Source organism: Carya illinoinensis, chromosome 10, assembly GCF_018687715.1.
Source record: "Carya illinoinensis cultivar Pawnee chromosome 10, C.illinoinensisPawnee_v1, whole genome shotgun sequence".
In the NCBI taxonomy this organism is placed as follows: Eukaryota; Viridiplantae; Streptophyta; class Magnoliopsida; order Fagales; family Juglandaceae; genus Carya; species Carya illinoinensis.
The window spans coordinates 36,388,212-36,413,385 of NC_056761.1; the positions used below are offsets into that span (position 1 = coordinate 36,388,212).

General features: G+C 38.9%; 2 protein-coding genes across 2 annotated transcripts; both read right to left on the minus strand.

The window, feature by feature from the left end:
- Positions 1 to 19,490: 19,490 nt before the first annotated feature.
- Positions 19,491 to 24,040, minus strand: LOC122278693. Its single transcript, XM_043088879.1, has 6 exons — positions 23,686 to 24,040; positions 23,441 to 23,481; positions 22,937 to 23,298; positions 22,522 to 22,624; positions 20,379 to 22,428; positions 19,491 to 19,942 (listed from the first exon to the last, which is right to left on the minus strand). Exons 1-6 carry the CDS (start codon positions 24,038 to 24,040, stop codon positions 19,491 to 19,493), a joined length of 3,363 nt encoding a protein of 1,120 aa, XP_042944813.1.
- Positions 24,041 to 24,114: 74 nt separating this feature from the next.
- LOC122278694 lies at positions 24,115 to 24,764 on the minus strand. Its single transcript, XM_043088880.1, has 2 exons — positions 24,422 to 24,764; positions 24,115 to 24,359 (listed from the first exon to the last, which is right to left on the minus strand). The coding sequence occupies exons 1-2, from the start codon at positions 24,762 to 24,764 to the stop codon at positions 24,115 to 24,117; spliced, it is 588 nt and encodes a 195-aa protein (XP_042944814.1).
- Between the last annotated feature and the right edge of the window lie 410 nt (positions 24,765 to 25,174).

The window sequence follows — 25,174 nt, forward strand, 5'->3', positions numbered from 1 at the left end:
AAGGGGGCAGGTTGTAAGGCACAAGTATTACTGGCCATATGCTGTAGGGTTTGCTGATGTTATTGAACGGGTTAAACTCATCACTTGCAAGTCCAAGTCTCACATTATGAGCATCATTGGCAAACCAACTATGTTTGTTATCAAAAGCTTTCCAAACCTTAGAATCTGTCGAAGGCCTTGTACAACTCGGGTCATCGATACGTTCTTCTTTATGCCATCTCATGGCTTGTGCTATCTTCTTTGACATAAAAAGTCCTTGCAACCTTGTCTTCAAAGGAAAATAATGCATCACTTTCCGAGGTACTTATTGTTTACCTATCCTTAAGACCCACCCAGATGTGTTTGCATTTAGGGCACTCATCTTTGTTGACATTATCATTTGGGCATACATGCACGTTGGTGTAACCAAAGCCCAGTCCACTCTCTAAGCAGCGGGCATCATTATAATCTTCAGGCAAGAGAGCATTCGGGAATGCGGTTTTCAATAGCTTTATAACCATATTAAAGGACTTCACGCTCCAACCACCAAATATCTTGATGTGGAGCAACTTCACTATAAATGATAGCTTCGAGAACTTCATACATGATGGATAGAGTTGATGTCGTGCATCATCCAACAACTGTTCAAAGTCTGGTGTCATGGATCACTAAAGTTTTGTTCTACAGTACCACCTTCACTACCACCAGCATTTAAACCACTTGTACGATCCATAAAGGTTCCCATATGGATGTCATCTAGCATCTCATCTACATCATCAATGTAGTCATCTAAATCGGATCCATTATCTTCATCGTCCGAAAGAGTGGCATTGAAAGGGTCTTCTTCTCTATGGAATATCCATTTCTTATAATTAGTATCAATCCCCTTCAAGAACAAATGATCATTAACGACATTTACTGGATCGAAAAAATTATTACGGCATCTTTGACATGGACACCTAATAGTCTCACTCTCGGGGGCATTGGCTTGAGCCATGGATATGAATTGATGAACTCTTTCAGCATATTCGTTGGACCACATTCTATCTTCAATATGCATCTAGTCCTTATCCATCTAAATCTTGGCAAAAAAAAAACATACAGTTGGTTTTTCAAAATAGAATATAACATAGAAATCACCATGTTAGAAATCACAGTTGGTTTGTCCAAATGCAAGAATATTGCTTCTTTTTTATACACTCTGCTAGGGTTCGTGTTTGGTCTCTGCTAGGTGTTCTCGCCTGATGCATGGTGGCCTCTGATGGCCCGCCACCCATGGCAGTCTCGACCATGTCCTTTGCCGATCTCGTCTCTGTAGTGCCTCAACCACTGCCGAAGATGGAGGTCCCTTTCAGTCAGCCTAAAACCATAGATGGTGAACCGATTTTCACGTTTTCAATGGAGGAGATTGAAAAACTTGCTCAGCCGTTTTGGTTTTCCATTGTTCTGAAATTCCTCCTGCAAAGGCCATCATTAGATGCGGTGCGAGCCTTCATCCGTAATCGGTGGGGGTTGTCCAGCATGCCTGTTGTTTCAGCGATGCAGCGTCCACGCCATGTCTTCGTTTGGATGGCTAACGAGATGGATTTTAATATGGCCCTGTCCAGAGAATCTTGTGAGGTAAATGGTATCTTCTACCGGCCTTTTGCATGGACACCAAAATTCGATGAAGATTACGAACCACCGTGTGTACCGGTTTGGGTGTTCTTGCCTGGGCTTCCACCGAGTTTTTATCAACCTTCAGTGTTAAAGATGATCACAGCTCCCATTGGCAGGTTTATTCGATGTGATAATTCCACTACGTGTGCTACGCGTACAGATGGTGCTTGGATATGTCTGGAAGTAGACTCTTCAAAGACCTCGATTAATTACTTCTGGATCGGTAAGCCTGGGGTCTCGAGAAGTAGAAGGCAGGAGATTATTTTTGAGACGCTGCCGGCATACTGCTCCAAATGTAAATGTCAAGGACACAATGTTCAAACTTGACGCAAGGAAACCGATCAGAAGAAGCAGATGAAAGGCTCAAAAAAATGGGTAAAAATTGATGTGAAGCCTTTGGAAGTTAGGGTGACCGATCTTGTGATTTCGGGTAATACTGAAAAAGAGTTGCAACAGGAAGGTTTGGTGCATCATGAAGTTGCTGCAGTGGTTGAGAATCCCCCTACGTTGAAGGCTGACTTTGTTGGGAAGGAGGTCTTGGATGATGTAACTGGAAATAGGAACGTTGATAGCATGGAGGTGCAGCTTACTCATCATCGGCATGAATCAGCCATGGTTTATGTAGGGGAACCGAGTTCCTCTAAGGGTCAAGAGTTGGAGCATGGTGTGGCTTTGATGAGTGAAACGTGTGTGGAGAAAGGTGCTGGTTCGGTTTTGGGTATCACAGATAAGGAAGGGAGGTCTAATGATATTCCTTTTTTTCAAGTCACGGAACTTATGGAGGATGGGTCCAGTTTGCATGATGAGATTATTTTACAGGAGAATGATGACGAGCATGTGGAAAACTTGATCTCTACTGGATGCAATGATGAGGGCAATAAAGAGTTGGTTGCTGAAACACAATTGGATCATGAAGTTGAGAGAGTTTCTATGAAAGAGGATATGCAAAAAGATTATTCTACGGACTCGGAAGATATGAAAATGCAGGTAAGTTTCTGAAAAGAAACTCTACTCGGGCTATTACTCGTCCTGAAAAGTTGAATTTATGATTAGTCCAATTCTCTTTTGGAACATACGGGGAGTTTGTTCTTCCAAGTTGAGGTTGAGGAATATTATTAAAAAATTTAAGCCGAATATTATTTCTTTGGCTGAGCCTTTTTTGAGAGAAGATAAAATAAATACTCTTTTGGGGAAGTATAATTGTAATAGTTTTGTCACTAATGAGAGGCATAGTGGGAAAATTTGGTTGTTGTGGAACTCTGAGATCTCTATACAGTGGCTAAATGGGTCGAACCAATTTGTTTCTGTGAAAGTTGAGGAGAACGGGTTTGTTTTTATTCTTACTATCATCTATGCTAAGTGCAACCCTGTTGAAAGGAAGAATCTTTGGGAAGATCTGGTTGAGATGAGTAATGGAAATCTTCCATGGATTATTTGCGGCGATTTCAACATTATTAGAGAGGATTCGGAATGACGGGGGGGACAACCTCGACCTTTTAATGCTATGGGGGATTTCAATATTTGCCTTCAAAACTGCGGGGTTATGGATATGAGATCACATGGCGCGTTGATGACCTGGTGTAATGGCCAAAGCGGCTTGGCTCGTAGTTGGGCAAGGTTAGATCGTTGCTTTCTTAATTGTAATTTTCTCAATTGTTTTCCTAACGTCTTTTCTCAGGTTTTGTCTCGTTCTACCTCTGATCATTCTCCTTTAGTGATTCAAATGGGTGAGGACCCGTTCAGGTATGGGCCTAGGCCTTTTCATTTCCATTTTATGTGGACTGACCATGCAGATTTCCTTAGTTTCGTGGAGGGGAATTGGAATCAAGATGGGCTTGGTTCTGGTCTCTTTAAGCTATCTTTTAAGCTTAAAAGACTTAAGGTGGAGCTTAGGGATTGGAATCAACGTGTTTTTGGGAGGACAGATGTGATTATCAAGGATATTGAGCAGCGTATTGATCACCTGGATAATAGTCTTCAGAATTCTTATTCTATTGAGGATGATAATGATCTCTTGGCTGCCAATTTGGAACTCTTAACTTGGAAGGGTCGGGAAAACATTCGTATGTCTCATATGGCTAAGAAAAGATGGTTGATAGATGGGGATAATAACTCAAAATTTTTCCATGCGTATTTGAATGCTAAAAATCAAAAGAGGGTTACTGATATGTTTCTTGCAGATGCTACTCATTTAAATAACCCTCTTGAGATTCATAAGGCCGCTGTTGAGTATTTTAAGCAGTTTTTGGGTGAGAATAGCCATTGTGAGTTTTCCAGTTTACAGGATTTGATTTCCCCTGTGATTACCGCGGATGAGAATTAGATGCTTTGTAGTATTCCTTCGATGGGTGATATTAAGGATGTCTTGTTCAGTATTCCTATTGATAGTAGCCCAGGTCCGGATGGTTTTGGTTCCGGTTTCTTTAGGTCCTGCTGGGAGATTGTTAAGCAAACCTTTTGGAGGCAGTTTCTGAGTTCCTTCAACATCAGCTGCTCCCTAGATATTATTCAACGTCCTTTATTGTTCTTATCCCAAAGGTTGAATCTCCTACGGGCTTTGACAAGTTTAGGCCTATCAGTTTGTGCTCTGTGGTGTATAAGATATGTGCGAAAATTTTGGTGGGTCGCCTCACGAATGTGCTTCCTAAGATGATTTTCCAAGAGCAAGGGGCCTTTATTCCTGGTCGTAGCATTTTTGAAAATATAAGTCTTACGTAGGAAATGGTCCATTCTATTAATAAAACCACTATTGGGGGAAATGTCTTGGTTAAGCTTGATATGTCCAAGGCTTATGATAGAGTAAATTGGAGGTTCCTTATTCAGGTTCTGATTCCTTTGGGTTTTCTCCTCAGTTTTGCGCTTTGATAAACCTCTGTATTTCCCCACCTTGGTATTCTATTATGATGAATGGTACCTCCTTGGGTTTCTTTAAGGGCGAGCGTGGTCTGAGGCAGGGCGACCTGCTGTCTCCTTATTTATTTGTCATTATGCAGGAGACGCTATCTCGGTTGCTCAAGAATGCTTTTGAGAATGGCAAAATTAGCAGGTTTTCTCAAGCTAGAGGTACTGCCTTTATTTCCCACCTTATGTATGCGGATGATATTGTTATTTTTTCTAATGGTGGGAAGAAGTCTATGAGAGGGTTGATGGAGGTGCTTAATCTTTATGAGAAGTGGACAGGTCAGATTCTTAATAAAAATAAAAGTGCTATTTTGTTTTCTAAAAAAAAATATCTGAGCCTAGAAAGTCTTCTCTTCTTCATATGACTGGTTTTTCAGAAGGATCTTTTCCCTTTAAATATTTGGGAGTTCCTATTGTGATGGGTCGTCTAAAGGTTTGTGATTTTGGTGATCTGATTGGTAAATTTAATAAGAAAGTTGCAGGGTAGAAAATGAAATTGCTTTCTACTGGGTGCCGTGTTATTCTTTTACGTCATGTTTTATCGAGCATTGCAACTCATCTCATGGTCGTCCTTAATGTTCCCCATGGTGTTTACGTGGCGCTAAATAGGATTATGAGCTCCTTTTTTTGGGGTGATTTTGAAGGGAAAGGAAAGAGGAAGTGGGTGGCTTGGAAAAATATTTGTCATCCTACGGAGGAAGGCAGTTTGGGTATTCGGGATTTTGAGGAGATTCAGAGGGCTTTACATATGAAATTTGCTTGGCATATAATTCAGGAGCATTCTTTATTGGCAGATTTTTTCAGAGGCAAGTATGTGAAAGGTATTCACTTATCCCTTTTGAATCCTACTAAAGGAACTAGATTTTGGAAAGCCATTGTGCATTGCATCCCGGAGGTTTTATATAATTCTAAGTGGCTGGTGAAAGAAGGTAATGTTTCTTTTTGGTATGATAATTGGGCGGATGGGGGTCCTATTGGTGATCATTTTCCAGTTCTTGAGAAACCTTTGCTTAGAGTCAAAGAGTGTCGGCTTGATAATGGTTGTGATACTTCTCTTTTGGAAAGACTATTGGGCTCACAAAAAGCCGAAGATCTGTTTCAGTTTTTGGCGACTAGGAAGGATGGTCAGGATATCCTTATTTGGATGAGGGATAACAATGGGAAGTTTAACACTAGAAGTGCTTGGGATTGTATCCGTGTGAGAGCTCCTTCGTTACCTTGGGCAAATTGGATTTGGCATACTCATATCCCCAAGAAAATTTCTATTATGATGTGGAAGGCATACCATAATTGTTTGAGTGTGGATGAGAAGATTAAGAATATTGGCATTCCTATTGTTTCTAAATGTAATTGTTGTGCCAGGGGACATATGGAGGATTTAAATCACGTACTCTGTACAGGCGATTTTGCCAGATGTATTTGGAGGTTGGCAGCGACCCATCTAGGTGTTCATATGGGCACGTGTTTTCAATACTTGGAAGGAGCAAATTAATTTCTGGTTTCAGCGGGCTGGTAAGTCTTCTCAATTAAGGTCTATATTTGGTATTCTTCCTTCTATTGTTTCTTGGAGGCTTTGGGATAGACGTTGCAAAGCTCGGGTGGAAGATAAAGTGGAGTCAGTTCAGTCTGTTTGGCATGTTATCAAGTTATGGATTTGAAGGATTATGTCGTTATTTATGAAAGTCGCTAGGATTTCTATTCAAGATGAGGCTATTCTGAAAAGGTTGGAGATCCCGGTTGTATATCCTAGGCCCAGGCATATTCGTGTGATCAGGTGGAAACGGCCACCCCAAGATTGGATGAAACTCAACTCGGATGGTAGTAGTTTAGGGAATCCAGGGCCGGCTGGTGCTGGGGGGGTTATTCGTGATAGTCTTGGTAGGTTGCACTCTGCTTACTCGGATTTCCTGGGTCAGGGTTCTAATAATTTTGCTGAGTTGAGAAGTTTGTTGGAAGGGGTTAGGAGGTGCCACCAATTTGGTTTTCGTTGGGTTGAGATTGAGGTTGATTCCCAATTGTTGGTTCGCTGGTGTACGAAGGGTGAGTGTAATATTTGGTACCTAGAAGATTTTTGGGAGGATTTGTGGAGTCTTTTGGGCTGTATGGAGTTTCGCATGCACTATGTTTTTTGAGAAGGTAATGTGGTCACTGATTTCCTTGCCAAAAGGGGAGCTGGGGGTTTCAATATGGATTGGTCTGCTAATGACTCCTTACCCGATCAGCTCCGCGGTCTGCTTCGTATGAATAGAATTGGTCTTCCCTACTTGCGCTTTTCGTAGTCCTGGTACGTTTTTCTTTTGTTTTCTTGAAAATTGTATGTTGACTGCTCGTTTTGCAGGTGCTTTGGCTTTGGTCCTGGCTGTTTGGTTTCTAGTTTTTACGTTTAGTTGGTTGGTTGTTTTAGGCATGTTAGAGTTGGTCTCTTTTTTGGATGTTTTGTTCTTTTGGTTTGGTTTGTTTGGACACTTGGTTTTGGGTCTGTTTTCTTAGCGTTTATCTTGTAAGCCCCCAAGTGTTATGATGTTACCACGATATTCCTCCGCCATAAGTGAGGGTTAATTAATAAAATTGGGACGGGGCCGCTATGTGGGTGGCTACCGGCTCTTCGGTAAAAAACATAAATAAAAAAAAATAAAAAAAAAAAAGAAGTGAAATAGAATGATATGAGACTTTTGATCAACTTAGACAAGGGAAAAAGTGGAGAAAGTGATCCATTACCATGCGTTGATAATTCAAGCACTCGGGCTTGGAATGGATTAGTATACTTCAAGACCCCAATTATTCCATTAGGTAGAGTATCGTTATTTGGATATGTTTAGTCAAATGATTTTAACTTCCATAGAACATGTCAAATATCTAAAACTATTATTAACTTAGTGAAAGCGGCTAAAAGTTGAGGTGAAAATATTTATTATACTTGAATTAGAAAAACCATCGTGGTAGGTCAATATGGTACTACAGGATATAAATGAATTTAAAACATATGCAAAATTTAGTCAAACAATCTTCTTCTTTGCATCACCATCCCATAAGCATATAGTTGGATGTGCCATGACTAGAAGAAAGCAAAATGTACCTTTATCACATATAGAATTTATAAATAACAAGACCAAACTAGTTAAAATAATATGCATGATTTACGAATAATGTGGGAAGGTTGATAGGATATGGAAAGCATAGTACCGCATATGCAAAGACAGTGTGACAATGTTTTTTGTGATTCATCAAAACGTAAACATAATTATACAGAACATGATAATAGAAGAAAGAAATGTAAATTGAGACTGGAGAATCAAGCATACATGAGCTTTAAAGTTGCTATCAAGAAGAATGTTTGACGATTTAATATCTCTGTGAATGATGCGGCGATGGTATCTCTATATATAGTTAAACTGAAACAAAACATTAGAAACAAATTATTGAAGATGGGTTTGCCAACTTATATTCTCAACGTACAGCAAGTCTTTTTGTACTTGCTAGCCCCCAGAATTATAGATTAATTGACTTTCAATATTATCACATGAATATGATAATTGCCATAATATATTTCAAAAATCTTGAGACAAACGGATCAATATTTGTTTAACTAAACACCTTTTGTTATATCAAGCAGACTTACATAGAGAAAGTCTTTACTTTACATTTAAATAGCATAATATCAAATGGAAAAAACATGAAAAAAAAAACAAAGAAATTGACTACTCCATTGATTGTCTTGATACCCAGGTTTGCATAAAACAAATGATGTATCATAGTCTCCACAGAAACATGGCAACTTGGAAAAGAGTGTAATAATTATGGTTCTATAATTTAATTCAAAAACTTTAAATCTACAAGTTCATGGAACTCTCTACAATAATTCTTACATGTATATAAAATAAGTAGGTTTAAAATCACCAATATAATTTAAAAAAGTTAAGGAAAAGGGACCACCAGAAGCAGAGAAGAATTAACTTAAATACTAGTACTCAAAAAAGAATTGCATAAAGGTCATAACAGCTGCAACTTGCAAGGGTAATATGGGATGGTTGAGCAAAGAAATGCTTATTGATATCTAAAATCTTCTCTTTGGAAGAACCCTAGTACTAGAATCAAGCTCTTCAAACCATGTAGTATAAGAATGTAGTGCAAAAAGACTCATACCTCCTCTTCAACAATAATGGTCTTTTAGACAATAATAGATTTACCAATAACTCTACTCACTCATCTGACGACAATTTCCATGGATATTTCACTACAAAATAGAATATTCTATTGCATCATAGCAGTCAATATACAATAGGAGCATTATGTGGAATAAGCAAGAGAGCAAGAAAATAGTAGGCAACTAGAGAGAGAAAAAAAAAAACACAAAAAAGTTGCAGATATGAACAAAGAAAGATATAAAGACCCAATTCACAAGTATTCCTAAGTATGTGTAAAGTGAGATTAGAAGCCAATTGTCCCCAAATCAAGCAATATGGCAAGTATTACATGCACCAGGTGTGAAGCCTTAAAAAAATATAAAGGATTTGCATATTTCAAAGGAATGGTTCAATGTGATTGTATTACGTACGAGCTTTAGGTCCAGATTTTTGAAGGATTTCAAGGGTTAATAAGTTTCTCTTTCACATTTCAGAGAGTTAGATGATGGCTTGGAAATTCGAAGTGGGGGAAGAAAATGTAATTGGCATCGAACTAAAGAGAAGTGTCCAAACATAAGATTCTTTGCAAGCTTCAAAACTTTTTTCTTGTTTTCAAGATTCTTTGCAATCTAAAGTTGTGTGAATGAAATTGAAACTTCACCAACTACATTTGGACTCAAATGTAGATATGCTTGCAGCTCATTCTTAAAATTAGATTGCAAAACTCCTTTCATACACTCTATTTTTATATAATCATAAAAAGTCCAAAAAGATTTTACATATCATTGCTTATCCTTTCTTTGTACATATACCATCAGATTTTACATAGCATCTTCAAGATTATTTTGCATTTCATTTGCCCTCATTGAATACGATCATGGATTTATACTTGACACAACCTGACACTTCTACACTTGGTAGAACACATTCAGATGTTGTGATCCCTATATCAAGGTAAATATGGCAAGTACTATACCAAGTGTGAAACTAAAACAGATTAGTCTAAATCTACTAAAGGTCATGCCCCAAAGAGGTTGCAACATCACAAGTTAACCTTCAGAACATTTCAAAAGACACCTTAGCCACCAACATTGATGAAGGAAGAATAAGAATGTAAAACTAGAAAGGAAAAAAAAAAAAAAAAAAACAAAACAAAAAGGCAAATAAAAAAGACTCCACAAAGTAGAAAGCCATGGTTATGATCTCTAACATATATATGTTAAGCTACGTCTCATATAAAATGATACTTCACCCAAGATTAGTGTAAATTGGTACGTTAACTTACCGTTTTGGGCACACAACTAGCTAGCTAGAAGTGTGCATGATTTTCCTATACCCAGATATATCAAGTTAGATTTCCGGCATGCTTCAAGAATTCTGAAAATAGAATAAAATAGAAAGTCTTGGTTCATTAATACAAATCAAATGGAATTAATTTAAATGGCAATGGAGCAATTGGGATCCACACTAACTTATGAGCCAGAGAATGATTTTTAGAGTTCCCTACTCACCAGCTAACATATTTGAAATGTCATTGCTATAAGAAAAGTGAGCAACACTCAAACAATCCCATTTGTGTATTTCATCTTAGTCAACATAGTCAAATCTATCATTCAAAAATTAGATTTTAGTTGATGGAACTTGCAGAATATTAAAAAGATCTAGACGCTATAACTTTATGTATGGCATTGGGGGGATTTTTTCCCAAAAGTATCAGCCCACCCGAAGTAGATATGGGGCCTGGCCCAAAGCTAGGCTGAGGCCCATTCGACTCATAAGCCTACCTACAGGATTCCCAACCCCAAGAGAAGGGGGGTCAATTTGACGGGCCGAGTGGCCCATGGCCCAGAGAGCACCCAGTTCCCCTTCACCTTGGAAGTAGCAGCATGCCACCTTGATGGGACTCCAAGACCTAGCACCCCCTCTCAGAGACTATGTTGTATTAAATGGGCTCTAACAGGAGGCACCCTTAGGCTAGAGGGGCAAGGCATGGGTCTCCAACCTCAGGAGCAGGTATAAAGGTCATTCCCCAAATGTCGAGCAGAGGTAACTGAGAACTTACAACTTGGTTTTAGAGTTTTCTCTCTTTTTTCCTACTAACTTAGGCATCAGAGGCTCCATCCAGCTGCCACCTGGCCATTGTACGCCAGAGTGACTTTGCGTGTACAGGTAAAAAGGAAGGCCTGAGCCCAGAGGAGCCCGTCCCAAAGGCATACAAAACACAACATTAACAATTAGCGCCATCTATGGGATACGAAAAATTTCAAAGGTCAACGTGTCCTTCGCACGCCTGCAGGAGCCTACTCTTTGAGGGTCCAAAGGTGTGACCTACTATTGAAGGGAGGAGATGACCAAGAAATGGTTGAGTGAAGTGATGACAATCCTACAGAGTGAAGCGAGCAGCCTGCCAGGAGAAACCGAAGGGGATGTCTGGGTCGTTTCACCAAGCAAAGAGGCGCCCTCAACCTCACCACCGACCTCGAAGTGTACCTCTGCGGAAGGCAAGGGAAGAGATGAGTCTATGTTGAAAAGGGCAGAGGTGGTTAGAATTAATTCTACTTGATAAGGATAGAATAGACGCAATCGTTAGGGTCGGAACAGGAATCACTGCTGAAGTAAGGGAAACACTACAGCGACTGCTTACCGAGCATTGAGACATCTTTGTGTGGACACACGAAGACATGCCAGGGATCGATCCGGCCATCATACAACATCATCTAAGTGTGGGCCTTAGGGCCATAGGGGTGAGGTAGAAGCATAGAAACTTCAACATGGAGAAGAATGCTGCCACTACATTTGAGGTGGATCGCCCGCTGGTGGTGGGATTTATACGAGAGGTGGGCTATCCGGATTGGCTATCCAACGTGGTGCTTGTAAAAAAGCATAACAGTAAGTAGAGAATTTGTGTGAACTTTACGGATCTAAAGAAAGCATGCCCCAAGGACAGCATCCCGCTCCCCCGCATCGACCTCATCGTAGACTCGACGGCCGGCCACCGCATGTTGAGCTTTATGAATGCTTACTCAAGGTACAGTCAGATCTGCATGTGCCCAAGAGATGCAGAAAAGACATTGTTCATCACTGACAGGGGATTGTACTGTTATACTCCCATGTTGTTCAGCTTGAAAAATGCAGAGGCTACCTACCAAAGGCTGGTCAATCAAATGTTCAAAGCTCAAACCAGGAAGAATCTGGAGGTGTATGTGGTTATTGGTCAATACCAATAAAAACCTTATTACCAATCAATTACAACAATCAATAACCCAAATAAAAACACCAATTAAAAATAAATACATCAACTCAAGAACATCTCAAATAAGGAAAAGACAATTCGTAAGTACGAATCAAACCTTTAAGATATTTTGGCTATAAAGATCTCCAAACAAAAGTCAAACCTTGAGCTTCCATTTTAGCCAAATAATCCATCGGCGCATTTCCTTCTTGATATATATATAAATATATATGGTTAATAACAAAATTACCACCTTTGAAGCATCTCATAACCTCCTCCCAAAACTCTTCTAAATACCAACTAACCACAATGCTATTTATGAATCCAGGTTACACAAACCATTAAATCAAACTCTAAATCCACCTGTTGTAGCCCCAAAGCACGGCAACATTTCAAACCAATTAACAATGCCTTCAACTCAGCTAGATTGTTAGTACCAGCCCCAAGATAGCATGAAGAAGAAAGCACCATATCTCCATGCATAGACTCCCCAGATTATCGAGACTGCAGCCATCAATATTCAACTTAAATCTTCCCTACCTTGGCTTCACCTAATAAACTAATTGAACTTGATCTGGTTGATTTGGGATAATAGGATATTCAAATCCCTCAGCCTTTCCTCATCAGTAAACGAAAGCTTTGTAAACTTAGATAAATTGCTTTGTACTTTCCCAAGCCAAACACAAATAGATCTCCAAATCTCTTCCGCCGATATGCATCTTCCTTCTATTCTTGCCTTACACCTGCATTGCCACAACTTCCAAGTAATAGTACAAGGAAGTAGACCCAAAATACAACCAACCTAGGACAAATGAGTAGCAGGTCTAAACCCAAGCAGCACTATCTCAGACCAACATTTTTTTGGGTCATACGGTATGCCCAAAATAACAGAAAACCTCGTCCAAATGGCAGAAGCAATGTCACCTGCGACAAGAACATGATTTAAATCCTCATATCTACCTCTCTCACAACAATCGCACTTGGAAGTAATAGGAATTCCAACTCTTCTCAATCTATCATCAACACTTAAATTGTTATGAAAAGCCTTCCACATTAATATTGAGATTTTTTTTTTTTTTTGTAAAGCTTTATGCCACACCCAATAAGACCAAGGCAACAACTGAAGCAGTCAAATGAATACACTATCATGCACTCTTTGTAGAGAAACAACCATCTTTATTATTGACCCATAATAGAATATCTTGACCAGATTTTTATGCACCCAAGAACCGACATATTTCATCCTTTTTTTGTAAACCAACAAGACTCTCTAAAACTTCAATATCCCAACCATTCGAGACTCTTAATTTAGCCAATGTCAACCTTGAGGTATCCACAACAGGAAGAGTATTGGCAAGAGGACCTCCATCTAGCTAATGATCCTACCAAAATGAAATATTCTCATCCCTCACACTATAAAAAAAAAGCAAATTTGCCGGCGTTGGTTATACGCCGGCAACTATCCACAAAAATGCCGCTAATTAATTCGCGGCATTTTTCTAACGGTGCAACCGTCCGCCGGTAATGGAGGGTCGCTATTTTCATTGTTCCGGCGTTTGCGCAAACGCCGGTATGTGTAAATCTCATTAGTGGCATTTGTATCATTTTAGCGGCATTTCTTGAAACGCCACCACAGTACCTACATTAACAGCGTTTCTCAAAACGCCGTTGCTACTACATTGTCGACGCATCATATAAATTAGCGACATTTATTTAAATGCCACTAATAGTACATTGGCGGCGGCACATTGAATTTGTTAACAGCATTTATATGACTGCCACCAATTTTTAAAATAGCGGCGTTACGATAAATGCCGCTACTAGTAATTTGCCGACGCATCATATAAATTGGCGACATTTATTTAAATGCCACTAATAATATGTTGGCGGCGGCACATTGAATACTTTAATGGCGTTTATCTTAACGCCACCAATGACCTAATTTAATGGCAGTTATCTAAACACCGCTACAAGTAAACTGCCAACTCGTCATATAATTTGGCGGCATTTCTTTAAATGCCACTAATCGTACATTGGCAAATTTTGTAACTGCGTTTATATAAACGACGCCAATTATAAAAAAAGCGGCGTTAGCATTAACGCCACCACATGACGTTGCCAGCACATCATATAAATTAGCGGCATTTATTTTAACAGACATTTGTGATGTCGTGAACATATAATAGGATGCACTTGGAAATAATGAGGAATACAGTTGATGGGAATCATTTATCGAATGATGAACTACAGAAGTGGCACGAAGACCAATTTTGTAATTGGTTCCAAGACTATGTATGGATTACACCCCATTCAATATTGTATCACAATATTAATTTATTATGCCTCTGTAGCTAGTTTTTGTCATTTTAATCAATGCTAATAATGCAACCTTTCAGGTAATGAAAATGGATGACAATGGAAGAAGCAAATTGGGCCATAAAGTCATAATGCATTCTAAAGGACCCATGCGAGTTGCCAAAGAATTTAAACGATTTGTCATCAATGGCACAAAATATCGCACTAGGAATCACGAAAATGGAAAGAAAACTCAGAATTGTGGTGTTAGTGTGTGTGCTGATCAAGATGGCCTTGCTTGGTATGGCCAATTAACAAGCATAATTGAGGTTATGTATTATGATGGGTCCCGATATGCGTTATTCAAATGTGATTGGGCAGACGTTACTCGGGGTAGAGGTTTCAAGGAGGACTAGTTTGGCTTTACTATTGTAAATTTTTCTCATCTAGTACACACTAGTAGTTGGATAACTGATGATCCGTTTGTTTTATCTTCCCAAGTATCTCAAGTATTTTATGTGGCAGATGAAAGATGCCCAAATTGGGTCATCGTCGTTAAGACAAAACCAAAAGACGTGTATGACACTGGTGAAGAGGAAGTGACTGACAACGATGAGGATGAATATTTCGTCAATGAATATTGTATTAACACTTCCAACGATGAAGCTATTGAATTTGGTATTGACGATGTTGTGTGGACGCGAAATGACATAGATGGAATGACAATCGAAACTCGCTAATAGTGTTGAGGTTTCGTTTATATTTCTATAGGCTTGTTTACATCAATTTTCTTTTATATAGGCCTATTTAGTGGTACTATTTTTGCTATATCGTTTTGTTGGTAGTTGGGTTTTTTAATTTTGTTCTATACTTTTGTAAAATCCAGGTACTTTGATTGTTACTATGGTATTCCTCCGCCACAAGTGAGGGTTTATTAATAAATTTGGGCGGGGGTCACTAATGGACATGTGACTACCCTCTCTTTAATTTTTTTTTTAAAAAATATGATATCTCTTATCACATAAATTTATCTCATATCATGCTCAAAATATTATTATTTCTATTGATTTGCATATATGCAACTTTTTTTTTTTTTTGGTATAGGTACAATGGGTCCAAAAAAGAAGGCAAAGACTACCATACCACACTTGCGAAGACAATCTACAAGACTACAAGCTGTCCATAGTGAGACACAATCTGATAGGGCGGCCCATTCATTACCCTCTGTCGATGGGCCACCCCTTTCCGTTAATAGGATGGTGGAGTCATCACCTTCTATAGATTGTCCTTCACAGCCATCATTATCTTCACAGCAAGAGACCCAACCTTCTCCATCTAACCAAATGGGAGGACAACTATCCACACATACGGAGATGAGCAGAGAGACCGAGCCATGTACATCTGTACCAATAGCACCTAGTTCAGAAGCAGAAATGTCGACTCCTGTTCCGACATTGGAGATCGCTTTGTCGTCGTCGTAGGTATGTTTCTGTTTTTCTTACTTTTTATTTATTTAACTATGAATGAAGATTTACAAAATACTAACAATGTAACTAAATCCATTTTTTTAGATAGTAATGACGATCGAGTAAATAGACCATTGCACTCGATTCCTAACATTTGGCATCTTCCAGAAGGGGAGCGCATTGAAATAGAGCTCAATCTTCTTGGTCAACCTATAAAAAAGCAAGACTCAAAGGTGGTAAGGTTTGGTGGTCTGATAGCGAGAAGTAATAAGTTGGTTCCAATAATTTACAAAGATTGGAGGTCGGTGCCTAATACCGTGAAGGAGGAAACGTGGGGTCTTATAAATGTATGATTTTTTATAACATCATATTAAAACATTATTAATAATTAATAGGTATATTTTGAAATTTGTTTTTAGAAAGCTACTCACACACTTGTGTAAATTTATTTTGACTGTAGGGCAAGTTTAAAGTTCCTGATGACAAATTGGATGTATTCAAAAAATGGATATTAAAGGACTTGGGGAAGAAATGGAAAGACTACAAGCATGAGTTGAAGAAAAAGTTACTTAATCAAAAAGACACATCTGCAGCACAAGTTGTGGCAAGGACAAGTCCCGATATGGTGGACTTAGAGCAACTGGCAGAGTTGGCCAATCTTTGGTTCGATCCAGAATATATGGTAACAGTGCGCACTTTTTTGTTATATATTTATAAAGTCAACCAGCTAGTTATTTTCATAATTCTCATAATCTTTGTGATGTTGTAGTCAAAATGTAATAAAAACAAGGAGTGTCGTAAGAAGTAGGTGATTGTTCACAGCGGAGGATCGAAAAGTTTAGCAAGATATGCCCATGATGTGGTATTTATTTAATTAATATTTATTTATTGTTGAATATTTGCTAGTTCTTTGTTTTCGATATATGTGTTTAATCTAAAATATTGGAAGCAGAAAATATCAATTGGGGCATTGCCAAGTTGAGCCCAGTTGTTTGTCAAGACCCATAAGAAAAAGGATGGCACACACTACAATGATGAAACGAGAAAGAAAGTGGTATGTTTATTTTCAAATTTATTACTTTTTAATTTTAATGGATTTATAAGATGGAGAATAATGTGTATTTTTAATTGTCTATTACAGGTTAAGATGTACGAACTTTTAACATAGGACACAAATCCTATAGAGATGGGGTCTGGAGGAACTATGACTTGGAAATCAGATGATGTTTATTCGAAAGTTATGGGCTTAGAACGGCCTGGACGTGTGCACGGTTTGGGGTTTGGTCCAACCCCTACAAGGCAAACTTGTCAACATTCACTACCAACTTCAAACCAAGAAGATGGTATATCAAAGGAAGAGTTTGATAAAATGCGGAATGAATTAACTGAATTGCGGAACTTAGTAAACACATTTATGCATGCACAGGTGAGCACCCCACATATGTTTAGTTGATATCAGTTAACCTTATTTTGGAATTTTTTTACCCTAATTTGAATTTGTATTCAGGCTTCAAGACAAAATCAAAATGAGAATGAAGAGGAAGAGAAAGATGAAGAAGAGGAAAATGTTGAAGAGGAGGAAGATCAAGAGGAAGATGAAGAACAGGAAGAGGAAGATGAAGACAATGATTGAGGGTCAGGATTACAAGTTAGACTATAATTGAGACTATATTTATGGTATTTGTCCTATATCGACGTTTGCTCTATTTAATGGTATTTGCAACTTTCCTTAATTAAGACTAAATTTATGGTTATGCCATATATCGACATTTGCTCTGTTTTGCTAAATTGGAATTAGGATGGATTATAAAAGGATGATTGATGGATTATGCATATGTTTTACTACTCTTTTTGGAAGTTGTGAATCTTAGTATGATGTTTAACATATTTTGTCATAAAGTTCGCAAACGCCACATTCTTTTTTAAAAAATTAGAATAAATACGAGATCCATATTAAAAGATTACATTTTTAATAATAGACTATTTTTTTCAAAAGGAATATTGTACGACACTTGCACAATTTTTAAAATGAAAGCACAATACTTACATTACTGTATTATAGATTACTTATTAAATATTAAAGGAAAGAAATTAAACGGCGTCACATTAAGATCTTGACGCGCAAACTCTCTTCTTTAATTCTATTTAACCTCCCTCCCTCCAGAACTGGAATGCAATATATGGCATTTACAGGTAGGGCATCCTAGAAATTCAGCTAAGATTTTGTCAGTATTTTCGTATCATTTAAATAAGTTTTTTTTATTATTTTTATTATTTATTTTACTATCAATAAATTTATAATAGCCTTCATCGCTGATGCTATATATTATTACCGGTGTCATAATAAATACTTCAGGGCATTTATCAATTACCGGCATTTAATTGATCAATTTTCAGCATTTGGTAAACGCCGCCAATGCTATATAATTATTACCTACGTAACAATATAAACGCTGAAAAACTACTTATTTACTAGCGTAAAATTAATCAATGGCCGGCATTTGTTCAAACGAAATAAACACCAAAACACTCAATACTTTATCGGCGTAAACTTTATCAAGTGTCGATGTTTTGTGAAACGTCGCTGATGCAATATATTATTACCGGCGGTATATTAAAAATGCCGGCAAACACGGTTAATATCACGGCGTATAATTAATAAAGTATTGGCGTTTGTGTAAACGCCACCAAAAATATATATTATTACCGGCGTAACAATCTAAATGCCGGGAAACTACTATTTTCCCAGCTCATAATTGCTATCTTGGCGGCGTTGTTATAAATGCCGCTAAACCTATACATTATTACCGGCGTAAAAATTTAAACGCCGGGAATCTCAATAATTTACCGGCGGAAACATTAAGCGCGGGTACATTTTTATATCTACCGGCGCATAAATAAACGCCGCGGATATAAACGTCGCCAATTTTGCTTTTTTTTGTAGTGTGACTTTCCATTTTGAATTTTCAAAAACCGCTCAAATGCACTTCCCCACCATCCTCCGAAACCAAGATACCTTTTTCAGATCTAATAAAGAAACATACTCATCCCCAATATATTTTGCATGAAAAAACTGAGAGCATAGATCATCCCAGTCATAACCTTAGGAGATGCTTAGTAGTGAAATGATTTGTGAATAATAGTAAAATGGTTTAAGTTATAATGTTTTACGGAATTTTAGAAAATGAGAGAGAAAAAATTAAATAAAAAGTTATAAAGTTAAAAAATTATTAAAAAATTATAAATTGTCTGCCTCCTTCATGCCTCAATCCTCATTGCATTCTTGCCTCCAACACCGATCACTTACCAATCGATGACCTAGCCTAGTCCTCTCAGTCGGCTGTCTCCAAAAGAAAATTTGCTCCTCTAGCATTCACCAAGTAAGCGTTTTGGCTTTAAATCACAACAAAGAGAACTAGGTCACCGAGAGATCCAAAACTATCAATTTTCATTAATTGCCATTACTTATATATTTGTCATTTGATGCACTTTGAAGACTTTTAACCCATCTTTTTTTTTTCTTTTTTTCCTTTTTTTTAAGAAGAACTAGAAGCCACACACATTGTAGCCCCGTCCCAAATTTATTAAAAACCCTCACTTATGGCGGAGGAAAACCGTGGTTACAACCCAAGGCCTGAGGGCTACAAAAATACCAAAACCTAGACCTAAAAACCCATAAAAAAACTCAAAAACAAAACATTGGCCCTACGAAAACAAAACCAAAACCTCGAAGCAGAACCTACAAAAGACAAACCTGCACGAACAAGATTAAGAAAGGAAATAGCGGAGTGCAAAGAGGGACATACCTGGAGATAAAGACAAAGCCAGTAACATCTAGCAACATCTTCGAATTTTCCGAAGGTAAGGGAAACCTCCTTTATCCAGCTGGATATTACCTCTAATGTGAGTAGGCAACTCTGATAAGGAAGACCAGAAAACAGTTTGACCATTGGCACCCAGTTTGGCAAAGCCATCCGCGACCGAATTACATTCCCTAAAGCAGTGACCAAGAGAGACATGAAGCCTAGCTAGACGACTTTGAATTTCATCCCAATAATCTTCCATGTACCAAAGGCCACAGCGTTTGTTTCTCAACCAGTTAAGGACTAACATGGAATGAAGTTCAATTTCCACTGATACAACACCCAATAAACCAATGTGACGAAGTCCATGAAGTAAACCCATCAACTCTGCATGATTATTAGAGTTATGCCCTATTTCAACTGCAAACCCACAAAGCATGTTCCCTTTATCATCCCGAATAATGCCACCGGCACCTGAAGGACCTGGATTACCAAGAGAACACCCATCCACGTTCAATTTAACCCAACCCTGCTTAGGAGACTTCCATTTAACCAGAATAACTATCTCTTTTCTCATTCATATTAATAGGCATACTGAAACAATGTAGAACTCCTTCATCTTGCTTAGAGAGCAAATTAACATCCTTAATCTTTAATGTAATACAGGAGACCCAATATTTGATAGAACACCACACCTGTTGAACCGATTCCAGCAAACCTTCCATCCTGGCCTTACAACGTCGACCCCATAAACGCCAAGTTATGATGTTCGGAAGAAGACCCAACAATTGACCAGAGCGAGTAGAATTTTTTGCCCGCCTATACCAACACTCCACCTACTGTCTCCAACTCCAACCTTCCCTCCAAGGAATACCAAGCACCACCGAACAAATACACCAAATTTTTTCAGCAAAATTACCTCTCGCAAGACTATGATTAAGATCTTCATACTTAGGTTCAGAGCAACAATCGCAACGGGAGGCAATAGGAATACCTATTCTACGGATTCTGTCATCCACCGGGAGGCAATCATGAATGGCTTTCCACATAGTAATCGACATCTTCTTGGGAAGGGCAGGATGCCAGACCCATTTTGCCCAAGGGAAATCTGGGCCCCTCGTTCGAATACAATTCCAAGCACTTTTGGTAGAGAAAAGCCCATCAGCATTAGGGAGCCAAATCAGAACATCCTTCCCATTATTAACCCGGCCCAATTGCAAAATAAGATCCTCAGCTTTTTGATGACCAACCAACCGAGTAAACAGATCCATATTCCAGCCCAACCCAGATTTGCAATCTTTCAATTTAAGGTTCGGCATATCTGAAATCCGAGTATTAGTACCAAGAGGGCCATCATCAGCCCACTTATCAAGCCAAAAATGGATTTTACCCTCCCGCACTTTCCATTTAGAATTAGCTTGCACTAAAGGAATATTCTGCAAAATTATCTTCCAAGAAATAGAACCTTTCGTAGAGTCCACCATAGAGATATGTTTGTCACCAACATATTTAGCATGAAAAAAATTGGACCAAAGAGAAGTACCTTGCAAAAAATTCCAAGCTAACTTCATGTGGAGAGAAGATTGCACATCTTGGAGACTACGAATGCCCAACCCTCCTTCCGAGACAGGCTTACAAATGTCCATCCAAGAACGCCATTTTTTCTTAGCTTTCCCATCTCTGACACCCCAAAAAAATGTACTAATGATTCTTTGCAATTTCTCAATCACGGCTTTAGGAGTCCTTAAGATAGAAAGACTATGTACGGGTATGCTTTGGAGGACATGTTTAATAAGAATCAACCGCGCCCTGCTAGATAACAATCTGGTTTGCCAACCCTCCAATCTGGTCTGAACTTTAGCAATCAAATCATCAAAGTGAGCAATCTTCAATCTTCCAGAAATAATAGGAACTCCCAAATATTTAAAAGGAAAAATTCCTTCCGTAAAACCAGTGAACCGAAGAAGAGCCCGACGTCTAGAAGCAGAAACCTGAGAAGAGAAATAAATAGAAGATTTGTTTTTGCTAACTGCTTGCCCCGACCACTGTTCATACTTCCTCAACACATCAATAATAGCTTTCAAGGATGCCTTGCCCCCATTACAGAAAAGAACTATATCATTTGCATAAAGAAGGTGAGAAATAATAGGAGTACCCCTAGGATGATAAAACGGAACAATCTTACCCATATGTATCTGATTTTTTATCATCCTCGAAATGATTTCCTCCACAATAATGAATAGACAAGGAGATATGGGGTCACCTTGTCTCAACCCATGACCACCTTTGAAAAAACCTTTGGGAACCCCATTCATGACTATAGAGAACCAGGGATTAGTGATACAGTGACGAATCATCAGGCAAAAAAAATCAGAGAAAACAAAAGCTTTAAGAACATGCATAAGAAAAGGCCAGTCCACCGTATCATAAGCCTTAGCCATGTCAATCTTCAAAGCAACATTCCCACCATGAGCTGGTTTATTAATAGCATGAATCATCTCTTGCGTCAAACTTATATTTTCAAAAATGCTACGGCCCGAAAGGATGGTTCCTTGTTCAGGAGAAATGATTTTATCAAGCAGGGGTGAAAGATGATTAACCATGATTTTGGTGCAAATTTTATAGAACACATTGCACAAGCTGATCGGCCTAAACTTATCAAAACTTGTCGGATTATCCACCTTCGGAATTAAAACCATGAAAGTTGCATTAAAAAACCAAGGAAGAGCCTTGCCACAGAAAAATTCCGCCACCGCATCAACTACATCGGCACCTACAATATGCCAACAAGAACGATAGAAACCCGACCCAAACCCGTCAGGCCCCGGGCTACTATCTTCCGGAATGGAGCAAAGAGCATCAAATACTTCCTGAGAAGACGGAACACGAGTAATAATATCATTATCGCTCTGAGATATAATAGGTTGGACAAAATCCCCCAGGTTAGGCTCTTGACAACCGTTACCAGCCTGCAAGAATTGAGAAAAGTAGGATATAGCCCCTTCGTGAATCTAATCTGGAGAGGAGAGAATAGTACCATCCTCTAGTTTCATCTCTAAAACCTCTTTATGATTCCGACGACTAACAGCACGGAAAAAAATAGAATTAGCTTCACCCTTCTGAATCCAGCCTTGTTTAGCAATTTGGGCTAAGCGCTTTTCTTCCCTGTCCAACCATGCTGAGAGATCCAACTATGTAGCAACCAGATCATCCTCCACCTCGTTCGAATAATCAGATTGTAATCTAACTTCCAAGCCCTTTATCCGATCCTCAAGGTCCGCTATATGAATATCAGTTCTACCAAAAATATGCTTGTTCCAAGATCTCAAAACAATTTTAAGTCTTTTAAGTTTAGTGACAAGAATATATAAACGAGACCCCTCAACAACATCTCCATTCCAGGAATTTAAGACACAATCAAAAAAGTTAGCATGAGAAACCCACATTTTCTGAAATTTAAAAGAAGGATATCCATACCTGACAGGCTGATTTTCCAGCGCAACTGCCATAGGTGCATGATCAGAGGAGGTGCGCGCCAAGTATTCCATATTAACATCGGGAAAAACATGAGCTAAAGCAGCTATATTAAGGAAACACCGATCAAGACGAACCCAATGTCTGGAAATTCCTGAATGACCGTTACACCAAGAAAGAGAACTGCCACGGAAAGGCATATCAAGGATCCCACAAGAATCCACCCAACCATTAAACTCCTCCATGGCCAAAGCCAGCCGTGGCCTACCGCCTCTTCTTTCCGAGTCATTTCTGATAATATTAAAATCTCCCAGCACCATCCAAGGTAAATTATGAGTATTAGCATCTATCAATGAACCCAACACCTTCGCTCCAAGTAGGAGCATTTCGCATAAACAAAAGTAATGCAAAGGTCATTCAAACTATTGATACGAATAGTCAAAAATTGGTCTCCCATAGCATCAACAGCTAGATTTAAATCCTGAGACCAAAACAACCATAGCTTACCGCCATCTTCAAAATTAGAGCAACATCTATCAAAACCCAATCTATCACACCACATATCTAAACGAGAATTACTAACCTTAGGCTCAGCAATAGCAAAGAGTTTAGGATGTAGTTTCGATACCAATTTTTTAAGCCGCTTCCTCAACTTACCAACACCCCGAGCATTCCAATACAAGTAAGATATCTTCATAAATTAAGGCGAGAGGGTTTGCTTACAACCCTAGATGAGCCCCTTAATTTAATACCTTTCCTGTGACGTTCTTTTTCTGATTGAATATCTGAGTCTGATGCCGCAAGTTTTTTCTTAGCAATATGTTCCGTAACTTCTTCTGAATCCGTATCTGAATAAACGTGCCCATCAAAAACATCATGGTCTTGTTCCGTATCTACATAGGCTGGGTCACTTCCGTCCTGGGCACTAATCCCATCTATGTTCGGTATTTCTTGGTTCAACATGAGTGCTTCCTCCACAAGAGTTACATCCGTATTTGTATCGCCCATATGCGAGTTGATTCCCGTTTCCAACTCTTCATGGATAACTATCTGTCGTGAGCCTTCAATAATCGGAGCATCATGTAACCCCTCCATATGAGAGACCATCTCGTTAACTGCTGTAGCATCAACTGTAGAATTTTCAGGATTGATCTGTTTAACATCTAAAACTTTGTTCGTCTCTACAGCTGTATCTTCAACCTCTCCATCTCAACCTGTTTCGTATGACCCTCCCTTTCCGAGTTTTCTAGATGAAGCTCATTAGACTGGGTTCCAATCTCTTGCACCAGTTTTTCACCCATCTTACTAGACTCGCCTTTTTGCACTATAATGGTAGGTTGCTCATCTTTCTTTTCCTTAATCACCCAAGTCAGAGTTGGTTTTTCATTCTCATAGTTTTCCTTCAGCTTTACATTCTGTTTTTTGCCTTGCCATTTGCAAGTTTTATCATTATGGTCTGATAAAAACTTTGAGGAATTCTGGGTGTACCTATCCACAAGGCTTTGATCGGTTCTTTTGTAACATCCATCTCTACACATAGTCTGGCTCCATCCGTGCGAGTAGCGCATCTAGTAGGATTATCCCTCTTAAGAAATCTGCCAATTGGAGCCGTAATGTTGCGCAGAAAAGATTCGTGGTAGAAGTTTGGAGGAAGACCCGGCAGAGTAATCCACACCGGGACACAAATAGGTTCTTGGTCTTCATGAAAATTGGTGGTCCAGTGAAAAACTCTATATGGAACTCCATTAATCTCACAGCTTTCACGTGCAAAGGCCTTCACAAAATCATCATCCAGTGATAGACGTACAAAAACATTCCGTGGCTTCCGCATCGATGAGACGATCGGTTGGTTCGATAATCCCTATCTGGCTTTGATGAATGATCTGATGGAGTCCAGGGATGGTCTTTGCCGTAGAAACTTTAAAACCAGAGAGAATTGAAAAGGAATAGCCGATCTATCCAGTTCATCCTTTGAAAATACCACACATACCTCACCGTCAACAGTTTTATGAGATCTAAAGGGAACCACAACCTCAAGAATGGGCTGAGGAGATTCTAAAACCATATCTGCGAAAGTTCTGAGGCGTGTAACAATGGCCGAATTGGCCTGGAGGCCATCGGCTGCAGCCATGCATGAAGAAACCCTACACGCTCACGTTGAGAGGAAAAGGGTAAAAACGTAATATGGATTTCCCTGGACTTTTAACCCATCTTATCTTAGATCTGAAAGCTACTTCTGTC

Excerpts from the sequence above, each read along its gene's own strand:
- LOC122278693 (XM_043088879.1), bottom strand. The coding sequence starts at position 24,040 with ATGGTCTCTCATATGGAGGGGTTACATGATGCTCCGATTATTGAAGGC. Across the intron at positions 23,299-23,440 it reads CTCTAATTTTGAAGATGGCG|GTGTTGGGTTCATTGATAGA; the intron begins GTAAGCTATGGT and ends CTTGGAGCGAAG. Across the intron at positions 19,943-20,378 it reads TAATCATAGTCTTGCGAGAG|GTCCTTCAGGTGCCGGTGGC; the intron begins GTAATTTTGCTG and ends TTGGTAATCCAG.
- LOC122278694 (XM_043088880.1), bottom strand. The coding sequence starts at position 24,764 with ATGCGGAAGCCACGGAATGTTTTTGTACGTCTATCACTGGATGATGAT. Across the intron at positions 24,360-24,421 it reads GATCAAAGCCTTGTGGATAG|GCAAAAAACAGAATGTAAAG; the intron begins GTACACCCAGAA and ends GCAAATGGCAAG.